The 22,787-nt window shown below is 38.4% G+C and overlaps 1 protein-coding gene across 1 annotated transcript in view; it reads right to left on the bottom strand.

The window, feature by feature from the left end:
- Positions 1-22,646, bottom strand: part of SCAF8 (SR-related CTD associated factor 8) — a 67,801-nt gene extending 45,155 nt beyond the window's left edge. Inside the window, 1 exon segment of the mRNA XM_009644291.2 lies at positions 22,545-22,646. Within this exon segment, the coding sequence (XP_009642586.2) occupies positions 22,545-22,583 (39 nt within the window). The 5' untranslated portion in view covers positions 22,584-22,646.
- Positions 22,647-22,787: the final 141 nt, after the last annotated feature.

Here is a 22,787-nt window from a genome sequence, read left to right as displayed (position 1 = left end):
GACTACATCGGCCAATTCCCTCAGGACTCTGGGATGCATCTCTTCAAGTCCCATGGATTTATGTGTGTTCAGGTTCCTCAGGTGGTCACGAACCTGATCTTCTTTTACAGTGGAAGGGGTTTTACCCTCCTGGTCCCCCTCATGCAGTCCATCAACACAGGAGGGGTGAGGAGAAAGGTTGCCAGGTAAGACTGAGGCAAAAAAGTTGTTCAGTACCTCAGCCTTCCTCCTGTACCTTTAGACTTCCTCCATTCACTGCGTTAACTCAGAGAAATAATATATCAGAAGTTACATAAACATTACAAATGTTTAAGCAAAAATGCAGCTGGGTTCTCAATTTTAACACAGCTTTCTAACTTCATTAGTATCTAACCACCAAAACAGCCACAGTATAGAAGTAGCGAAGCTGCACAACAATTTTCTCCCGGGATGCAGTAATACCTCTATTCTTTTTACTTGTACATACATCTCCTAGCAAAAGCAATCCAGCATGACAGATATTCATCACAAGTTTGCTATGTAGTGAGAACTGTACATTAACTGACTTCATAGCGATGACTGATAAGTGATAATTGGAAACAACTCCTTCCTTCACACCGAGTCAGGACTCCATCATCCAAGGCTATTTACTTGCTGTGAAAACCTCTGATTATGCACAATATATGGCTTTGAACAAAATGCTGCTCTTTTCTCCTTCAACCCTAGGTGTTAACAGACAAGGGACTGTCTAGTATTTGCTGCTTTCATACATAAAAAGAACAGATACAAAATGCCAAACCAGTTTTAAGAATATTCTTGACTTAACCTACATTGTATTTTTGTTTTCAACACACGTTTAGAAGCACATTAGCTCAAAAATAGAGCCCTGACAATGGGCATGACCATCCATGGACAATTTTTTATTTCCTTCCTAAATACAGGAAGAATTGGGAGTTTTTCCATAAAATGGTCATTGGAACAGAAACAAAGCCAAAAGACCCCTCTCTCCTACTACACACCCTGAGCAATGCAACATATTGAACTAGACGAATATCCATAAAGATGTTAACAATATCTTTAATTTCCTAAGATTCATTCAACTTTCAGCAAACTGCTAGCTCAGAAAACATAATTCAGAATTGTTTACATTTAACACAGTAAAATGCAACCGTAAACAGGATCACAGTGGAAAGGATTAGACAATCTTAAATATAGGACATGTTGTTTATAACTTATCACTCTGAAGTTAACATGTAGACATTCTTCAGCCATATTGGAGTTTCCCAGAGAAAAAGGATTTCTTCTCCCTGCAAACATGAGATGCTTTTTTCTATCCTTTCCTGTCAAAACCAGTTTTAACTAAAACTTTGCATAGCTGTCAAAAGACCAACTGAAAAAAACTGGTTTGTCCAAGCATAAGTATGAGTGTTCTTAGCTTGAAAGGATTTCCTTTAAAACAGTGAAATTATAACCAGTTCACAGCTAGAAATCTACTTTTAAAACAACTGTTACTACTTCTCACTAATGCTAATTGCTGTTGCAAAATACTCTGAATTACTTGCATGCTGCTTATACAATGAAAAGCAATACACTTCTAGAATTCAGAGATATAAATGCTCTTCACCACCACAGGGGAAAGGAAGAAAAGAAGCAGAAAATCAAGAGTCTCCAACCAGTTTCTTCTCTGTTTTACACTCACAGCTCTGTGCTCAACTTCCAGTTAGCCACAGGTGATTCACCAGACCGTGGGTCACTCATCCCGGCTACTGGCTTGGCTGGATCATGTGCAACTAGAGCTAAACTACTGCTGGGGCCACTACAGTTGCCAGAAACATTTTGCTTACATTCAGGCAGTGCCTCAGCAGAGTCAGTTTGGGTATTCCTGGTCAGCACTCTCAACACCCAAAATACCAGCAGAAGCAATTCACAGGTTATGTGAGCGAATGTAAAATCAGCCTAGAGTCAAAAAGCCACCTTGCCAATCCAAAACCAGTCCCAGAAGAGATAGGAACAGTAGCTACTTCACCTATGACATAAACAGCTATGAGGAGGCGGAACTGCTGACTCAGGTAGATACCCTGGGACCACACCTGGCCAGTCCATCAGCTTTGAAATGATCAGGAAAAAAAAGGGGATGGGGTGGTTCAAAGCATCAAGAAAGCTACAATACCGTGCTGGGAAACACAGAAGAGTTGCACACAACTGATCCTGAAACACCACCTGTGTGCAGTCAGGTATCTCAGTACCACACATCCAGAATATGCCAAAAAACAACAGGATAATATGTTTTGTTGCTAGCATCCCATTACTTTATTCCAGGTAGCAGAGAGCCAAATTTAGCATTAAATTTAAGGACAGATAATTCAAGCTAGAAAAAGAAAAAATTAACCAAAACCCCCAGCAAAATTAACAACGTATTTCTGTAGAGACAGGCTTTTTGGACAACAGATACACCTGTTCCAGGTTTTAACAGCTGTTTCAAGGAAAACACAAATCCCAAATTTAGTACCTGGAAGAAGCCAAGAAAAAAAAAAAAAAACAAACCACCCCACTCTTCTAACTTATTTTTCCATAATTATGTTTAAGAAGCTTTTAATTTCCTACAAATACATTTTGTTTTGAAAAGTACATTCACTCGGAAAACTGGTGATTTATGTCTCTCAGTGCATGGCAGAAGTCTGAAGCAGCAGCATTTGTACTAGGGACACAGTGAGGGCCCAGTGTAAAATACCTACTTGCAATTTCACAACATTTAATGCAACACTTGCTTTTTGTTTTTGAAAAAATTGAGTTTCGCTTACAAAATTAAGAAATGTGACATTTCTTAAAATTACTTAACTCAATCTTTTAAACAGAATTTAACTACAAAAAACATAGACATCCATGGCATAGTTTAAACCAAATGAGAGGGCCAAGCCCCTCCCCCCTTTTCTGAATATAGATATCCTAACATGCACAAACATCCTCCTGAATACCTGCTGACAGCACACATGTTCTTTGCTCTATCTTCAGCAAATTCATACGTTGTGTTCATTAATAGTCAACCAGTAATCCCTCCCCACTTAGAATCATAAAATGCTTTGGGTCAGAAGGGACCTTAATAGATCACCTGGTTCCAACCCCCCGGCATGAGCAAGGAAATCTTTCACCAGATCAGGTTGCTCGGAGCTCCATCCAACTTGACCTTACACACTTCCAGGGAGGGGGCATCCACAATTTCCCTGGCAATCCATTCCAGTGCCTCAACACCCTCATCATAAAGAATTTCTTCCTTACAGCTAATCCAAACCTAATGCCTTTTAGTTTAAAACTGTTACCCCTTGTCCTATCACTATAGGCCCTGGTAAAAAGTCTCCCTCCATCTTGCTTATAAGCCCCCTTTAAGTACTGAAAGGCCTCAATCAGGTCTCCCTGAAGCCTTCTCTTCTCCAGGCTGAACACCACAGCTCTCTCAGCCTGTCTGCGTAAAAGAGGTGCTCCAGCCCTCAGATCATTTTTGTGGTCCTCCTCTGGACCTGCTCCAACAGGTCCATACCTTTCTTGTGCTGGGGACCCCAGAATTGGATGCAGTACCCAGGTAGGGTCTCAAAAAAGCAGAACAGAGGGAATAATCACCTCCCTCAACCTGCTGGCCACTCTTCTTTTTATGTGGCCCAGGATACGAGTGGCTTTCTGGGCTGCAAGTGCACGTTGCTGGCTCGTGTCCAATTTTTCATCTACCAACATTGCCAAGTCCTTCTCAGGGTTGTTTTCAATCCATTCATACCCCAGCCTGTACTGATGCTGGTGACTGCCCTGACCCAGGTGCAGGAAGACCTTGCACTTGGCCTTGTTGAACTTCATGCAGTTCATGTGGATCCTCTCCTCAAGCCTGTCAAGGTACCTCTGGATGGCATCTCTCCCCTCAAGCATATGAACCGCACCACTCAGCTTGGTGTCATCCGCAAACTTGTTGAGGGCGCACTCAATCCCACTGTCTGTGTCATTAGATATTAAATAGTATCGCTCCCAATATGGACCCCTGAAGGACACCAGTTGTTACCTATCTCCATTTGAATACTGAGTCATTAACTGCAACTCTGGATGCTGCCATCCAGCCAATTCCTTATCCATCAAACAGTCCATTCATCAAACCCATTTGCTCTACTGTTAGGCTGGCTAGAGAAGCAAGACTGTTGCCTCTCTAGTAAATGAGAACTCTCATTTTCCATCTAGTACAGATGATTTTTAAGACAGTAGGCATTTAAAGAAATCAGATATTCTTCACATCTGGTTAAAGCAAAATAACTGCAATTTGAGGATTATAAAATATGAAAATAAAGAGTTAAAAATATTATTTTTGTTTTTCAAACTTGTGCTTTTATTCTGGCTCATTTTTTCCTGTATGCCCTTTTGTACAAAAGTTTAGCCAAAACAGTTTGCTATGATTATTTCCTGATCATGCTTTTATAAGGCATTCATGCTTATTGGCAGAAGATAACTGCTTGCCCTCACATAAAAGAAGCCTTTAAACAAACTAGAAAAAAATGGCAACATGGCTAAATAGTAAAGTCAGGCAAACCATCTGAAATAAAATGTTATATTTCAGAAAATCAGAAGTGGCGTCCAAAAGGGGAGGAAAAAAGAAGTGACCATAAGCTCTAACAGGTAATATACGTGTAAAAGATACAGCAATCATGTTTGAGAAACAAACAGGGAAAAGTACAAAAATAAGCACTTTTTGGTAGAGAGAAGTAATAGCAGATCTATTACAGTGCTCCTCCAGGACCAGAAGACAATCATCACATAAAGAAGGACTCATAGGAGATAAAGCCCTACAGAAAAAGAATCCTCCCCTTCACTGTTTGAGATCTACACATTGAGGAAAAACTGCAGAGATTTCCCATACCAGAATCCTCCTCAAGTGCGTTTATAAGAAGGTAAAGCACAAGCTCACAAGGTGAAAAAATAATGAAGTGCTAGAACAGAACTCAAGAATGAAAGACCAACTAACTGTGATCTGTGAATTCTCACTTGAAACAGTCTCAATCCTGTAGCTCTAAGAGACAGGAAAAGTGACGTGAATTTCTGACAAGGGTTCAAGGGGAGAACTGGGAAACAACAGACCAGTTAGGTTCAGTGTCTGTACCAGAAAAATTTGTATAAATTACTTGAAAGAAAAGAATCAGTGGGTGCGCAGCTACTGTAAGGTGTGTTCAGGTTCCTCCAGTGGTCACATCTCAGTCTATTGTCCTTCTCTGAAAGGAGCAATGAGCACACTGAGAAATCACTGATATAGTCCACCTGGACTACCAAAAGACATTTACCAAAGATCTCTCACAAAAGGCTCCAAAGAAACTAAGCTCTCCTAAGCAGACCCTTGCATGACAAATAACCTGGCCGATTACTCCTTAAAGATACCCAGGCAAACAGTTTTAATAAACAGTCATTTTGTTTATAGTGGACGGAAGTCCCAACAGAGTCACACTGATGCTGGGGACTGTGTCTGTGCCATCACATATATTCTGGACAGGACAAAGTCAGATTATCAAAAACTGCAGAGGAACATCAGTGAGACTAACAAGTAATAAAAAGGCAGACAAATTAAGCACGAGTACACATGAAGTAGTGGACACTGGCTTTGAAGCTGACTATTGCCATTCAGGAGTGGGATCTGCTGATACATGAGACATTTCTTTGAATGCATCAACTCAACAGTAAACCAGAAAAATCTCAGTAGTAAATGCAGCAAAAGGGCTTTTAGAACTACAACATTATTTAGGCAACTGTACTAACCTACAGGGCACTCTCAACCTCTCAATACTTCTGGAATTTCTGTCCTCCCCTCTAATCTCCAAGGCTGGCATGAAATCATTAGAGATAATGAAAACTACAGAGAAGCTTTTAAGTGAGGAACAAAGGTGGCTAGGACTCTTCAGCCTGCAAACAGGATAACTAATGGGATGGCAGACATCACTACAATCTGAGTAGCGGAGATCAACTGGGAAGGATGGGACTGGAGGAGTGCACCAGATGAGATGAGCAGGCAGCGAGTGAAAGCCAGGTTGGTGGCAGTGGCTCCAGCCTGCCCAACGTGGTTTTCCTCAGCCTTGGGAGGGTAGCTCTGGTGTGCCTTGGAGGGAGGGAACTGACTCACTCCCGAACTGTCGTCACCAACTCGCTAAGTCTGTGCCCAGATACCATAATGAAACACACCAACTCTTTTAAATAACTGTATAAAATACAGTTGGCTATCTGTATGCTAGTATAAAATGCAGCTCTCAGTTTAAAAGAACTTACTCAAATCAAGTTTGAGCCTTATCAAACATTAGGCAGCTGCATTTTTTCTGCAACAGAAATACAGTTCATTTAAGAGGGTCAAAAGCGAAGTGCTGTAATCTTCAAGCAGCAGACAAAACCAGGAGAAGTTCCAGGAGAAGCACGCTAGTCACATTTACAATGCAAGCTGTAAGAAGAAAGCAAAGGAACAGATACACAAACCACCATGCAAACTTCAAAAAGCATGCTTTACAGCTGAGCTACCATATGATTCCATGAATTATGAAGAAAGTCTGCCTAATTCCATACACTAGCCATTTACCTGCTTTTCTGGATAAACACGAACTCATATGAAACACTTGCCCAAAAACCGATCAGTGTTTCTTTAAGCACCTGATCACTGCTGATAGATATCTGACCACCAACGAAACCTGTTTTCTCTAGTTATTTTCATAAGTTCACAGTTGGAAGGACTTGCATAGTGAAAGTATTTGCATAATTTCTCCTGTGAAAAAACAGTAAGCACGGAAACTTGCTGTTGAAACCCGAGGCACTGCTTTAGTGAGCACCCCAGTGTGAAGTCTCTTTTTAAAATGTACTTCAAGAGAAAAAAAAAATTTCTCTCCAAACACTGCACATCTTATCACCAGTTGCTGATATACATACATATTGGAATCCAATTTAAAAACCCCCTCACATGTTGTTGGATCAATTTATTTTTCCCACTCATTTAGTAATTGATTTTGCACCAGAAACTAAAAAAAGCATGCTAATTAAACAAAACCTATCCTAATATCTAAGGGGAGAAATAGTCTCCCGATATTGCCTGGAAAAGAGCACCGCTGCAAAGAGCTTGTGCGTTCACCCAAGAGTCATTCTAACACAAAGGCTCTCCTAAGCAAAGTCACCACACAACACAAATACAACATATGGGAAAACGCTCCTTCAGTAAAACCAACTGACTTGAATAAATGGAAAGGTTAAGACCTGATAAAAACATGTAAAAATCCATTATAAAATTATACAAAGCTTTGTTTTGTACTGTCCATTCTTGAACACATCACTCAGAAAACTAAAGGTGAGACATTCCCTCTCTAAAGGTAGATGGCATTTATCACACACAAAATTAACTGAGCAAAAGAAAGAAACTGCATGTCTGATGCTAAAGAAAACAAAATTAATGACTTCCAAAGAACACAAATGTTTATAAGGAACAAAGACTAAACTTCTGTAGAAGTCACAAGGAATCTGACTGTACTGGTAAGAGAAACCATTTGCAAACTGTTGGCTCATTAAATGCAGGCTTTCCATATGACCTTTTGGGAATATTTTTATTTTCCTCTGTGAGAAAATGCATAGCAAAAGTAAGAAAAGACTTTCAAGTTCCTGTAGAAAGTGCCAGTGATTTTTCAACTCAGCACGCTTAATAGTAGTATACATTTGATTGCAATGCCAATGAAATTTTAATGTTCTATCAGTTTATTCCAGAAAGCTGTGGACATAACTCTGAACTGCATACCTCAAGTATTCTAGATGATTGAACATGCTCAGCTCCAAACACATTGCAAGGAATACTGGAAACTACAAAATACAAACAAACATTACTCTTCCCAACCTTCTCTACAGCTAAAGAAAACATCAGATCAATGTGCAGTGAATTTGTCTGTGGGGAAGTCATTTTATTGCTTTGCTGTATGATGATTCCATCCAGCCATGCCCTACACACATCACCATTTTGATAATTAGGTGGGGGACAATCAATAAACCTTTGATAGAAGTATGCGTGTTCGATTAAACACTGAATATAAATCACAGGGAATCCTTAAAGGGAAGGCTTGAATCTGAATGGCACTTCAGGGACAAAAGATACACTTATCACCAAATCCTAATCTGTCTCAGTGAAAGCAATTCCCAGGGTAATGATCTAGCAAAGGAAGAATCAGATGCTAGCCAAATGGCCATGTAAGCACATAACAGCTTATTAACCAGATAGCACTGAAGGCCTTCAAGATGATCAAAGTAATAGGTAGTTTTAAGGGTGGATTTTTTTTCTGGTTTTATAAGACTATCTCTAAACCTGTTTTGTTAGTCTGAATTGTAAAAATAAATTTTACTATTTTATAAGTTCTTATCCTAACACGATTGCACAGAAACGTAAGAGACACATAGAGGGTCAAACCTGCATCACATCTCCAAAACTATCAGTAATTCCTCCTCTCACCTCTTTAGTAGGGTGTATAACAGCTCACCAATTCACCTTGAAATCACACCTCAAAAAACTTCCCTATCCAACCGTGCTTCACTCCTCCAACTCTTTGGCCATAGGAAAGCGAAAAACCCCAGTGTGGTAGCTTACATTGTTAACCAAAACTATCGCTTAACAGGAATGTAAGTTGGAAAATTCTCTGTGGAGGACTTGAGACAGAGACTCAGGTGTGCTCGTGGGATCCTGACTCACGCCCATTCCATGCTGAGAGGAAGACCCTCTCACCATCTAGGTAACAAATATGCCAGGTTCCTGTTCCAGTTCCTCCAGAACCTCCTGAAATTGAAAATACACTCCCTTTTTTATTTACCCTCCACATCCAAAGCCTCACCAAGTCTTGGGATGTTCTTGTCAAACTTCAGCCAGCCCCAGTCAGCTTGGCCATTTCAAGTGCCAGAAGAGCAGGAAGTTTGACAGCAGAGACCTGGCAACTGTTTCGAGCTCCCTGCCTAATCATGCCTCTGGGCCAAGCATCACCAAGGAGCACCCGCTCCTACCCTACCAAGAAGTGATGGTTGCTATGGGACTGCTTTTCTCTGTCCTTCTCTGGTTCCCTCTTTTAAAATTGTTTTCATTCTTAACACCTTTCTACCGTCTTGTAATAATGTATTTTTACCTCCTCTTGTTTCTTTACCTGTTCTTTTGTGGTTTTTTCTTTTATCTGTTCTTTTTTTTTTTTCCCCTCCTTACCTCTCCTCCTTTCCTTTGAGTTAGGGCATGGTAAAAAATGTGCTATTTACTATGCATACCACTAGGTCAGAGAAAACTAATAGAAACAGCATTCAGTAGCTGATGTTTATGAAGGTAACATACAGTTGCCCTTTTAGTGATACTTCCTCTGCATGTTATTTTAGCCACCAGCAACCCACAGTTCAGTGATTCCTGAGCCTGCACCAACTGATCTTTTTCATAAAACCTCTGGATTCCCTCCACATAGGGAATTCAAATTTATTTTTTAATACAAGTAAATCTTTAGCATGCCCAACATCTTTTGGCAAATGCACATTGTTTAATCAAAACCTGTGCAAACAAACTTCTTTTTCTTGATTTGAACCCTTGATCATCAGTGAGGCTGGGTTTACCTAGCTTCTCCATTGGAAGAAACAGTGATTTACCTCTTCTGTATCACCAGTATTGTAGACCCCTATCTCATAATCTTCAAGTCATCTTTTTTCTACCTCAGAAAGAGTATTAATAGTAATTTGTCATACAGACCTGTTCCATTCCTTTGACTGCCCTTTCTGCCCTTCTCTCTACATGCAATTCTGCCAACATGGTCCTGAGGTGCAAACCAGACTGCACGTGCCAGAAGATAAAGATGCAGTGGCAGTATAACGAGTCTCTATTTCTTTCCTAATTTCCAGGATTCTGCTTGCTATTTTGACTACTGCTGAACTTGGAACGGGCATTTTCATTTCAGTTGCAAGGTCTTATTAATTACCAAATTATATCATTTCAGTGCCCATCACTGCGTACAAAAAGCAAGGGTTGCTTTTTTCATACTATCTCCCAAGCATGCATTACTACTTGGTGAAATTGCAGGGTGCCATCTAACAGTCAGTACAGCAATGTCCTTTTGCAATCCTTCATGGCTAGCCCTTCAGTATCAACATCCTGAATAACTTAATACTGTGAACAAACTTCCTTGCCTCATTATTCTACCCCTTTTCCACAGCATTTATGAATACACTGAAATGCACAGATTCCCAGCAGAAACCCACATAAGATTCCATCCTGAAAAAACACAATTTATTTCTACACATGAACTTTTCCCACATCTCCCCTTCTAGCAGTCATCTATCAATGTAAGGATGCACTCTCCATGGCAATTCAACTTCTTTTCAAGCTTTTGAGGATGGATTTTCTCAACTACTTTTTGGAAATCCAAGTAACATCACCCAGTTTCTCCCTGTCCATGTGCTTGCTAATTCTCTCAAAGAACTTTCAAATACACATTACATACTACTTTCTTTTATGAAAAGTCACACCAATTCCTCTCATTTTATATTCCCCTGTGTATTGTTTCAAATTCAAATTCTGCTATTTCTTATCACTTCCAATTGAGAGATATCTTTGCTGTTCTAACATTTGTTTAAAACAAGAAAAGTGCATCTTAAGACTCAGGTTTTATTATCATATCCTAAAACAAGTGTTTCTACCATAACACCTCTCCATTGTGGTCAGTCAAAATTATCTAGAAATAGATGGCAAATTGTCCTCACAGAGATTTTGTATGCATATGTTGGACATTGAAAAAAGTACCATTTCCTCAGGCACCTCCTTCAGAAGTAACAGGTTCCAAATGCAACAAGTTACACAGATTTACTACATAAATGTACATTTAAGTATCATATCCAAGAAAGGACCAGGCTGGCAAGTAAAGCCAATTATAGTCACAATTTTGTATTTTCCTCTATCTGATACAACATCATGATTTGTGCAGCAAAAAGCAATGGTGTTGAGAGCCAAGAAACTAGGTAAAAGGCAAAATTCCAGTGTGCATTAAAGTTAGGCTTAACAGCATTATTTATACTTCCTTTCCCCAACATCATTTTAAAAATGAGGAAAAAAACATGGGCTTGCTCAAAGATGTAATAACCTTTATAAATTATATGTTGTGAATAGGAGAAAGGCAAAAGGTCAGGTTGATACTATAGATAAAGTACTGAATTTCTGCTCTGTATTTTTTCTTTAATTCTGTTAAGAAACATGGTCTTTGGGAGAAGGATTACTGAAAGTCTGGGAATTCATCAGCATATTTCGAATTTTGACTGTTCAGTAATGCAAACAATATTTTTATCATTACAACTGTAATTCAAAATGTGGTTTAAAAGTTTATTGTATTGTAAGCATCTGTAAACAGTTAATTCTATTGTAAACAGCTGTAATTTACAAGGCAATGTACTACACAATGCTAAGCTAGGTCTAAAGTTTCTCAAGTGAAGACGAGGCAGCATGTGCATGAACTACATCCTCTACTATGGATGGGCACTCACTGACAGAGGAAGCTACTGCATCTCCATGGAAGGCAACAGCATACTATGCTTCTACAAAGCCCAGCACTTAATTCCAAGACCTTTCACCACTCCTATTCAACAGGCATGAGAGCCAGACAGCTGTTTCCCAAACAAAATTTTGAATAAAAATTAGAATAAAGTGCTAACCTTATTAAAATACAGCTTCGTAAGTAATATATCCTTTTTCACACCTCTAGCCACATCTCACAAAGGCAAGAGAAGAGTGGCTAGGAAATAAGTTTTCATATAAGACTAATTTTGCCACTAGAAGGCTTGAAAGCTATGAACACATCTGGACTCTTGTGATCCAAAGGAATAGATATTCATATAGATGAATATCTGTTACACTGTTAGAGCAACTAAGGAAATAAACATTTTGATACTGATACCCTAGGACCCAGATTGATCTCTAAGTATGAGATTATGACCAAAAGCCGTGTCAGGGATATCAATTACACATATCTCTACCAAAATATTTTTACAATTTTCTCTGGCTGCTAGCAGGACATAACACTAACCAGACACTGTATATAATAATAAATGTCTGCAATTTCAATGTGCAAAAGAAAAAACAAATACTTAGAAGTCAGGCCTAATACATATTACCTTAAGAAATTAGGTTAATTTCCTTCACATTTCAACAGCATTAAAATAAATCAAATCCAATTGTATGTACAGAAATAGTCACTGAATTGCTTACCAAATATTTATATCACCACACTGCAAAGAACAAGAAAAGAATATTGTCAGTCATTGCTTTAAAAAAAGGACAGAATCAACAAATTTCTAATCCGTTGCATTTTACACACTCTCCTGAAATTTAATCTCTAGGAAAAGTTACTTAAATTATGTGAGCCCATCCCTCAGTGAATAGGACTTTTCCTTGATGCTGACTACCAGTGATAGTTGTTATTTAAACCCAATGAGCACCTTGTTGCTCTGTGTGCTGCACAGAAATGTTAAAATACATTCCAAAGATGTGTATACCTAGGATGACCAGAATGGCAAATGCTCCATTCTGCACAAGGTATTTCAGTTTGGAGGGAAAACAATGAAAAGTTCTCTTCTTCCAGTAATCAACCAAGACAACACAAGTTGCCAAAATCTAACATTAAAAAAACCACAGAACAAGAGAGGGTTGCAACTCAATAGCAACTATCTTAATACAACTGTTTTCATACACTTGAAGTGCGTAACATTGGTGGTTTAGGTTAACAAACATAAAATAATAGTCAATATGCTTGATATCCCAGTGTGTATCTTCCTTTTACTGTTGCACTTAATTGTTTTATAAAATATTTAAAAGCAACCAAGAACACTCACATGAAAAGCTTACTCCCTACATGTCAGTTGCATTATACACCACTCCTATGTGTTTATGTTGAAAGAGGACAGCTGAATATTCATCCTAACTGAGTGTATAAGCTACTAAGTGAAATAAGTTGCAAAGGTAATATGGCAGTCCCTTCAGCCCATCACATTTCAGCACATGAAGAAGTCAGGTATTACCATCACTGCCTTTGCTCAGTTCTTTTCTTACCCCTTTCATTTTGAGGAAGCACAATTATGAGTTTCGAATGTACTGAACCTGAACAATTTGAGATGGAATGACAAATTTCCATTTTAGTTCTCACATATTTGAGCCAAAAGGCATACTACAGCCCATTTACAATTCCCTCTAAACCCACTTCATTACTACTTTCAAAGAAAGCTCCTAAGTTGTTGGTACAGCCTGCTTTGTACAAATAGACTATGAACTTAAAACTGGAATTTAAAGAAACCACCTGGATTCAACCCCAGTCTCCTGAATTGCATGCAACGAAGAAACAGATGTTTAGTTCAGAATAGCCTCTAGAACATAATTCATTTGCTCCTAGCCCTTTACAAGCTATAAAATACAATTCCCCTTTTTCTCTTCATAGTAACTTAGGATGTTTACTGCATGGGAACAAAAAGCTTAGAAAAAACTAAATGGACCACATAAAATAGCTAGGCAAGACTGAGAGCTTTACCAAAGCCCAAACTCCCAACAACAGAAAGGAAAGATTGATCAAAAAGTCCAGATCATCTCTGAAAGCATATCGCATAAGAAAACAAGGGTATTTCACGTTCTGCAATGAAGTTTCACTGTGAATGCAGGGGATTTTAAACTGTATCTATAGAGAAAACATTCTGAAATGAGTAAGATGGGACAGCTTTTGTTGTGAGCCCTAAAAACAGCTGGCAGGGAAAATGTATGAGTCTTCGATTTTCATAATGTTTAGGATCTGTCCCTATATTTCATATCTCAGAATTGTACATGTGTGATTGTATTTAGACTTCTCTAAGGCATTTAGCAGGGGTATTTCACTTTCTGCAATTTTTTCATCATTCCTGCCATATGGCTAATTTCCATTGTTAACATTTTATCATGATTTTATGGCTAAATCTAGATCACCAACAGGAAAACCGATCAGCTTCAGGCACAATGGCAGTCTCTGTAGATTTCCAGAGGTGAGCCTGTGGGCTGCCCGCACTGAGAAGTGCCCCTTCTTGTTGCAATGCACTGGTTTGCTAAAGGGTAGTGCAGCATGCAGCTAAATGCCTTAGAGAAGTCTAAATACAATCACACCTCTACAGTTCTGAGACAGGAAATTCAGGGACAGATCCTAAACGTTATGAGAATTGAAGACTCACACATTTTCCCTGCCAACTGTTTTTAGGCCTCACAACAAAAGCTGTCCTGTCTTCCTGATTTTGAAATATTTTTTTCCATAGATACGGTTTGAAATACCCTGCATTCACAGTGAAACTTCATGATTTCAAATTTTTCAAAAATCATGGTTTATAGTGGGTTGGATTTCTCCAACCAATATAATTGTTACATAAATGTTTCTCCTTTTCCTGTTAAGCGCGCCACTTCAGATTTCTGAAATGAAGCAGCAGTGGCTACTACTGCATATCTGGTAACCAATCCATGAAGATCAACATGTTATCTGAAGCTGTAATTTAGACCAGTTTCAGAGAATAACCTAGTCCTTTGAACCAGCTTTGTTTTGTTAATAAGTATAGGAGATTCAGTAATGTGAAAAACTTCAGCCTGATCAGATCTTTCCATAGGCTTCCAACAACCTGGTTAATACATTATAACCTCTTTGGACTTAACCTCTGGAAAAAACAGACATTTGTAAGTATGATTATTTCTCTTTTTAAAACTGCAATCACATCAATCTCGAAATACTAGAACTGTATTTTTATATATTGTACTAATTTCTAAATTTTCTGGCAAGAGAGCTCCATAAAGGCATGCCATGAGGCCAAGATTTTTAAACCAACATTTTTACAGTGAGCAGCATTCAATTCACAGTATTTTGTATTTCTTTAAACAAGCTATAGAATAATAGGGATGGAAAGCAAAGGATGCACATAATTAATTCTACTTCAGTTTTTGAAAGTAACTAATAAGTACTAAAAACAGAAAACCAAAAAAAAAAAGGAAACCCTTACCACTCAACTCCAAATGAATATTTGTAAACACTGAACCCTAGGCCAAACAACACAAGAAGATGGATCTTCTGAAATATCTTTCCCCCAAATGCACACTATATCAATTACAAATTCCAATTCAAACGTGTAAGACAGCTGTTCACTGCCTTGCATAAAACACCTTGTGGAGCCACCATCAGTGTTTATAAAAGAATATTTACTCCAATCTTTCAAAAGTGATGTTATAGACAGAACTTCACAATAAACAAGGTCAAGGCTACCAAAACAGGTGCCTTCAACCTCTCAGCTGTTGCTACACTACATTCTCTTACTGCTCAGCCACCATCCACCCAAACCACCATTCCTTGCTGCTACTGCCTCTGGGATTTCAGCTCTGCCCCTCCGCTTTTACACATCTTCTGTTGTGCCCCCATCGTAACCGGGAACCAGAGCATTCTCTGCCAACCCTCAAAAACCATCAACAGCAACCACAATAACAAAGGTGCCAAGCCTTACCTTCCACATATGTACTGTATTATATTAAAGACGTGCATTATATTTCTGAATGTCAAAACATCAGAAAAATGCCCACCAGCTACCTGCTTGTATAATCACAAAGCTAGGAGAAAAGACAGCAATTCAGTATTACTCATTAGGAACTTAAAAATAAACAAACTCATACAATCAAAAACTGTACCCAGTAAGCCCAGGTAAGCTCTGTAGGCAAACTCTTAAAAAAAAGTGGAAAGAAAGGGATAAACTGTTGTACACCCATAGTTGCCATTTTTGTACAAATGGTGGCTCACTTGCCAAAATCATAACAGCACAAAGAGCAGGCTATTACAAGAAATACACATTTACGGTGGTGATAAATCTGACAGAGGGGCACGGTGGCAATGCACTCACTTCCTTTTACCTCTTCTAGATTTTAACAATTACTTTTCAAATTCTATTTTTAAAAAGTCTCATTTTGGTCAGTACAACTGGTAAGGACAGGTGAAGACAAGAACTAGTACAGCAGTAGCTGAAGATAGTCTTTTTCTTTTAAAGAACACGTACCCTATAGTGTAGAAGCAGCTGCTGAACAAGGTTAATAAAATTACCTAGCTGACTGCTGCTGCAGTCAGTGCTGCCAGAGAAACACTGCAGAAAAGCAGCTCCAAAGAAGTGAAGAAATGGAAAGAAAGAAATGCACATGCAATTCATGAAAAGTTCCAATACAGGAACAAGGACTATTATTGTTTATTGAGTTCAAAGCCAAGCTAGCTGAACTCTGGATGCACATGTGAACAATTACGCACCACTGTCCCAGGCCTCACAACAGAGTTACAGCAGCGGCTGCTGAGGCCAGCAACGCGGGCTCTAACCAAGGCTGAATCAGCCACTCGGGTTAAACTTCTTGGTGGCTGCCTGGAGATAGAAAGATGTACCAATTTTACAGACAAGGAAAAGAAGTGGGCCTCTTCCTAAGTGGAAAAAAATCCTCACAAATGTAATCAAGTGTGTAGACCATATTTTAAGGCCTGCTTTATCAAATACTTTTGTTCTGATTTTTTTTTTCCTCTAAGAAAGCCATTTGGATTCCTAGACTCTACTTTTACAACTGCACAGCAAAACAGACTGCTGATGGCAAACTCAAATAAGACTTGTTAAGATAATTTCAAGTATTCTGCCAAAGATTGTAGCCTCAGACATGGTCTTAGTGAGTAGGTGAAAATCAAAGGATGTGAAGTCATGAGTCTCCAGAAGTGCATTTGTTTTAAACTACGAAATGGTTCACTGCTCTCTAAATGAGTAGCAAGCAGGATCAATACTCGTAACTATCCAGTTACAACTCAAGAGTGTTAGCAGAATCTGGAGATCTACATTACCCTCACAGGCTCATGGGGACCTAATATAGACCACAGTTCAAGAAGAAATGTAAAGCATATGTATCAAAAGCAGAAAAATAATCAATGTCTGACCTATACCACTTCACAGAAGAAATGAGGTCCTTGAGCAAGATATGCACAAAAAAACCCCTAACATTTTGGGCCTTTAACGCAGCTTTTACAAGGCCAAAGACAAGATTCCATGGCTGGCAAAAGCCTAAGGTCAGATCAGTCTTTGAAAATGTGATACTAAAACTGTAAATATTTATTCAGCACACATGGAGACATTTAATCAGGTGAACATCAATTTAATATTTACTGTATGTTGAAAAGAAAAGGGCTTTTTTCCCTATGCCCTTTTAACAAAAAGCAAATAGTTGAGAGCCAGCAAAGTTCAACTCTTGCTGGGACACAACAGAGAGAAATATTTACATTTAATCGATACTGCTCTTAATGTTCCTGACAGCAAAAGGGAAATTAACAAATTCTTATGTATTTTGCTCTATCTTAAGGGAATTCGTATAGATTATAAAGGTTTGTTTTTTTTTCTCTGAGGAGCACTATGGGATTATAAAGCAAAATAAAACTGAAGACCTTTTTCATATCCACCCCAGAGGTTAAGAATGAGAGACAACTTTTCAGATGTGTGTGTCCGCATGCACATGCAAATATCAGAGCTAACTTTTTCTTCTGAAAAATAAGAATAGAGGTATACCAATAGCTTTCATCCCAATTTGCTACAACATAATTTACAAATATCAGACTGTCAATGTGGCATCAGATAAACAAAAAAGAAGAAAGCTTTAAAATTATCACAGTTGCAGAATCCTTCAAAACAGTAGAGGATATGAAAGAAGGTTCCATTTTTTTTATGACTGGTAAAATATTAGTGAGAGAGAAGAGGAAACACACAAGTTCTCTTATTTTCACAGCAGGTAGGAAAAAAACCCTGCAGGTGTTTCAGGTGCTTCAGCCAACCGTGAAACATGCAGCAGAATCTAAGAAAAATATCCTGCCAGGGAGTAGCTTACATGCCCTTTCACCATTCCTCATACGTAATTGCTAGTATCACTACTTGCACTAATCAAAGCCCTGGCTCCTCATTTCAGAAAGCATCCTTTTTTCACTCTCCCCAGCTATTCAGCATCAATCTCTATTTAGCATCTTCGTGAGGCATACAATTTAGCTTTTTTTAGCATCAACTGGCATTCTTTCGTGAAAAAGCCGCCTCTGTGACTTAGAATATGCCACTTAAATAAAGTAGTCTAAACCAGAATATCTGATTTACACTTCTGCACTTTCGTGCACCTATACTCCAATGCTTAGTACTTAAAATGTGGGTTATTTCCAAGGGTCACATTTCTGAAATTGTAGTCGACTGAACTGCTCCCCAGTGCCACTTGAAACATACATTCTAAAGAAACATCAAGATAAAGGTGACCAACAGACAATGAAGTGCAAATAGAGTATCTAGACAACAGCATTGCCAGCAAATGGTCAGCGACTGTTACATCCCTACCACTGACAAATTTCAGAAGAACCAGTTAACCAAATAGTAGCAATGACGACTTTATGTATCGCTTCCTATCATCTCGCAAGGCTCTCGCTACCATTCTGCACACCAGAAGCTCACTCTGACTCCGCTTTATGATGAGCTATGTGAAGACAAACCATTTTCATTGTTGGTAATAGCTGAACCCCAGCCTAGCACTGCTGTAGAAGTTTTAATTCCGACTCTCACAGACTACAAGACATTTACATTAATGAGAGAAAAGGCATAGGAACCCACATGACTTCTTCAGCAAACTGCAATCATTGCCTTAATGTTACAGTGCTTTATGTGCACCCTCATCTTGAAACACTCTAGGACAGAGCATATTCCACATCACCACAATGACACTGAGTTTTCCATTCAATACCCTTCTATATTAAAAGATCAGCACCCAATCATATGGAGAAGAGGAATTAAACTTTTTATACAAAACTTACTCAAATAAACACAGCATTTCTGAAAGGAATCAGAAGACACATGACTTTCTTGTTCCTGGGCTTCAAGGGAGAAGCTCTGCCTTATTCTTTTGTCTCTTTTTAAAAGTATACAATTGGCCTTTTCACAACTGCCTCTCCAGTATCATAAAATATTGTGTTGCTAGACAAATACAAAACCTGCAATTCTTCCCCTAAATTTCGGCTTGGATTTGTAGCACTGGATGCTAATAACTATTCTTCACTGGATTCAACAATGTAAATTTTACAACTAGACATGGTTTTGGATTTTTTTAAGCTACTAAACTGCCCTAAGTAGGTTTTACCATTGTTAACCTTCTACATGGCTGTAGTCCAAAACTGCAGGTGCCAGTCTCAGCAACTTACAAAGTACAAGTAGTTTCCAATGATTTGACCAAAGCATGCATGGCTTATGCATGAGACATTTTTGGTTTGGTTTTAAATAAAGAGCACGCAAAAAAAACCCAGCAAGGGCAGCATCGTGGACAGCAAGACTTAACAAAGCTCATACATGGAGAGATGTGTGTCTGCACATGACTAAAGACATTCAGAAACTTTAAATGAACAAAATGTTGTGTTTAGTTGAACTAGATCAGTGAATTACTAATGCAGTTTTTAAAGAAATAAGCATCTAGGCTGAATTTGCCCTTTAAAACTTAAATAAATGTCCTTTCAAGATTCCTGTTATTCAAAACTTAAAGATGCAGTTAAGGTGGCTAAACAAAGTATCACTTCAAATATCCAGTTTATCTTGTATTTAAAACTAATTAGCGATCTCCATTTCCCCTAAAATAAATTCTAGTCCTACAACTATTTACATGTCTGTAAAACTACTTACATTTTTTCTAGATTCATACCAAAATAAATTAAAAAATAATTAAATGTGTTTCAGAATTAAAGCATCTGTCGGGTCTCCTTTCACATTTGCCTGCATACATTCTTCACACCATAAAGTCCAAAATAATTTGGAAATTCAAAGCTTGCCACTGCAAAAAGGACAAGTGCCTCAAGAAAACTCAAGGGAGTATAGCACCCAAAACCAACTTCACGTACAGTACCCAAAACCAAAGTGAGAATGGCTAGACTTGAAGCTAACAGCAAGACTTTTTAACACTGAACTGACTATATAACAAATACTGAGTTTTATTTAAATAAATATGCAATTAAACCATCACCATCTGAGTGCTGCAAGTGTGACGGTACATGTGCTTGCCTCTAGTTCATTTCAATTCCTTTTTAACAAAACACATTTTATAGAACGTATAAAGAATTTGAAACATTTCAGTCATTTTCTTCTGTCAAGACCTATTCTTGACTTTGATGTGCTTTTCAGAAAAAAACTCAGGGCCTGAGCTGAGGTCTAGAGGAAAATGATTCTGCAATGGTTAGCCTTCATGATGTCAACTGTAGCAAATGATAAACTGTGTGGTATAAAACATTGCCAATTACCTCAATGGTATACTAAGTCAGTTGTATAATATTGTATTTTTCAGTTGCCAAGGAGTTTTAATCAAATAGTAAAGCATCAACCATTACATGAAAACAATACTGAGTGTGCTTTATTTAGGAGTGTGATCATTTCTCATCTTTAAATTTAATCTTTCCCAGGACTTTAAATGTTAGGGCTAATTTTATATATATGATTAGGTACAGCACTGACAATGCCACAGATCATAGCTAGACATGGAACAGCTTTCCACAATAGCTGGCATTATATGCAGTAGTCAGAGTTCAAATAAACTTCAGACATTTCTTTCTAATCAAATTAATGATGAGCCTATGTCAATCACTTCAATTCTGACTGTCATATAGGATAGCTATAATACAGGATATTGCTCAGCTCACACACACATTTGGAGTAAGCTATACTACCTAGATGGACAGCTGCCTTTATTTAAGCTTCACGGCAGAATCCAAACACAACTCCTTCCTTTAAAAAACAAACAAACAAAAAGAAACAAAAACAACCCCGGAAGTACCCAACCTGCAGACATAAGTGTTTAAGTGTATTTGGAACGTTCTTTCTGAAGTGTCATCTGGATTTCACCAGTAAGTTACATAAACCACTGTAAAATTATTAACTGAATACAAACTGCGTAAGAGAAAGTATGGTAAAAGTTTTTCTACAATTTAGTGTATTCCATCTGCTGCTAAATTTAATTTACATCCATTTTAAGCCAAAAATCTCTAGAACAGAACTCCGACGTCATTTCTGGAGTATAACATGACCTTAAAAATAATATAAACAAAGGTTTTTTTAGAAGTGAAGTACAAATATTTTGTAAGGTAATCAAAAGCATTTAAGTATAGCACAAACTACAATCTAGGGATTAATACACTTCAGCTACTTCAAATATTTATTAATCATTTCACAGTTCTAAAATGCAAAATGTGTATAGGCCAGTTAGACCAGAGACAATGATGGAAAGTTAAGTTAAAGTCAAGTTCTGCACTGGGTACAAAGGTGGCTAGCAATGACACTCAGGATTCCCCAAACGTAGCAAGTTTTGTACCATTTACTTCCAGGATCAGGGGCTTAGTCACAACATCTTTAAAACCTTCCTATCAGTGTAGCCCAGCATTCAAATACAGAGACAGAAGCTAAAACAAAACTGAAAGAGAAGTCATAAAAACAAGCCTATTCTTAGGTGCTGTCTGTTTATACCATAGGTGATAAGTTGGCTAAAATGTCATTGCCTGATCTTATGCATTTTATTTTCTGACAACCCAAAGTTTACTGTTTTTCAAGCATTCAGAAGATGTAAGGCATATTCTAATGCTCTCCAATACAGTTCTCACCTAAAGTCTTCAGAGTTAATTATTTTTACAGTACTCATACCTGAGCACTCAGCAAGTCAGTCAGAAGCTGTTTTTCAATATGAAAGTAAAGACTTTTGCTCACACTAGTAGGTATATAGGAGAAAAAGGTTCTAATCTACTTATGTTCTTCTGTTCTTGTGACTAGACTCTTCCTTTTCCCTACTTAACGATATAGCAAATAAGCCAATCAAAAATAAAATGGAGAAAAAAAAAAACAGTTTCCAGGATTTATTTTTCTTCTAGTGGCCACAATGTGATTTCTTCCACTTAAGAATTCAAATTGCATAAAGTGCAACACCTAGAATTGCCTATCAGTTACGGCTGTTCAGCTGCTCCTGAGTTATTAGAAAGTACCTGCCCATTTTAAAAACCTATCTTATCGTGGCTTGTAGAAACAACATGGTTGGCACATTGTTCCACTACAAATCAAATTAACACTTTAAAAACCCAAACCAGCACTGTACTACTTAAAATCGTTAAAACGGTACTACATCCCCACTGGGGGTAGCAAGAGGGCAACACGGAGCTCCAATATGTAAGCAGTCTGTAGAAGTATACATTGTAAACAGAGCTGATACTTTCTACAGTTAATATAAGTAAAAAGCTATTTTTTTAAAACAAATTATTTCCTATAAGGGAAATACTATTTATTTCCCTTGCTCTCACATTAACTTAAAAATCCAAATGATACAAACTCTCGCAACGAAGAGGAACAAAGCGGCCCTGCCACAAGAACTACTCTGCAATAAAATAAACATTAACGACTGGCACAAAAGAGAAGCCAGATGCCGTATCAATACCTGAGCCCGTAAGCGTGCGTTTGTGGGTGCTGTAGCCCACTCTCTAGCTTTGGCGCAGTACCTGAGCCCTATGCAGCACGCAGGAAATGTCCACTTCCATCCTGACCACAGCGAATATGCTATTCTCAAACACGGAGAGAAGCCTCCAGGCCTTTGCATTCCCGTCCCTAGATTTAAAAAAATACCTCCACGAGGTGCTAAAGCGCGCACTGGCGGGGTGCGGGCCGGCAGGTAACTAAGCGAGGAGGCAGAGGGTGGCAGAAGAGGCGCGGGACGCGGGGGAGGAGGCAGACCCCCCACCCGG

Source organism: Egretta garzetta, unplaced genomic scaffold, assembly GCF_000687185.1.
Source record: "Egretta garzetta isolate BGI_Z169 unplaced genomic scaffold, ASM68718v1 scaffold397, whole genome shotgun sequence".
NCBI lineage: Eukaryota > Metazoa > Chordata > Aves > Pelecaniformes > Ardeidae > Egretta > Egretta garzetta.
The sequence above is the reverse complement of the archived record's forward strand: the minus strand, read 5'-3'. Positions and strand labels throughout refer to the sequence as shown.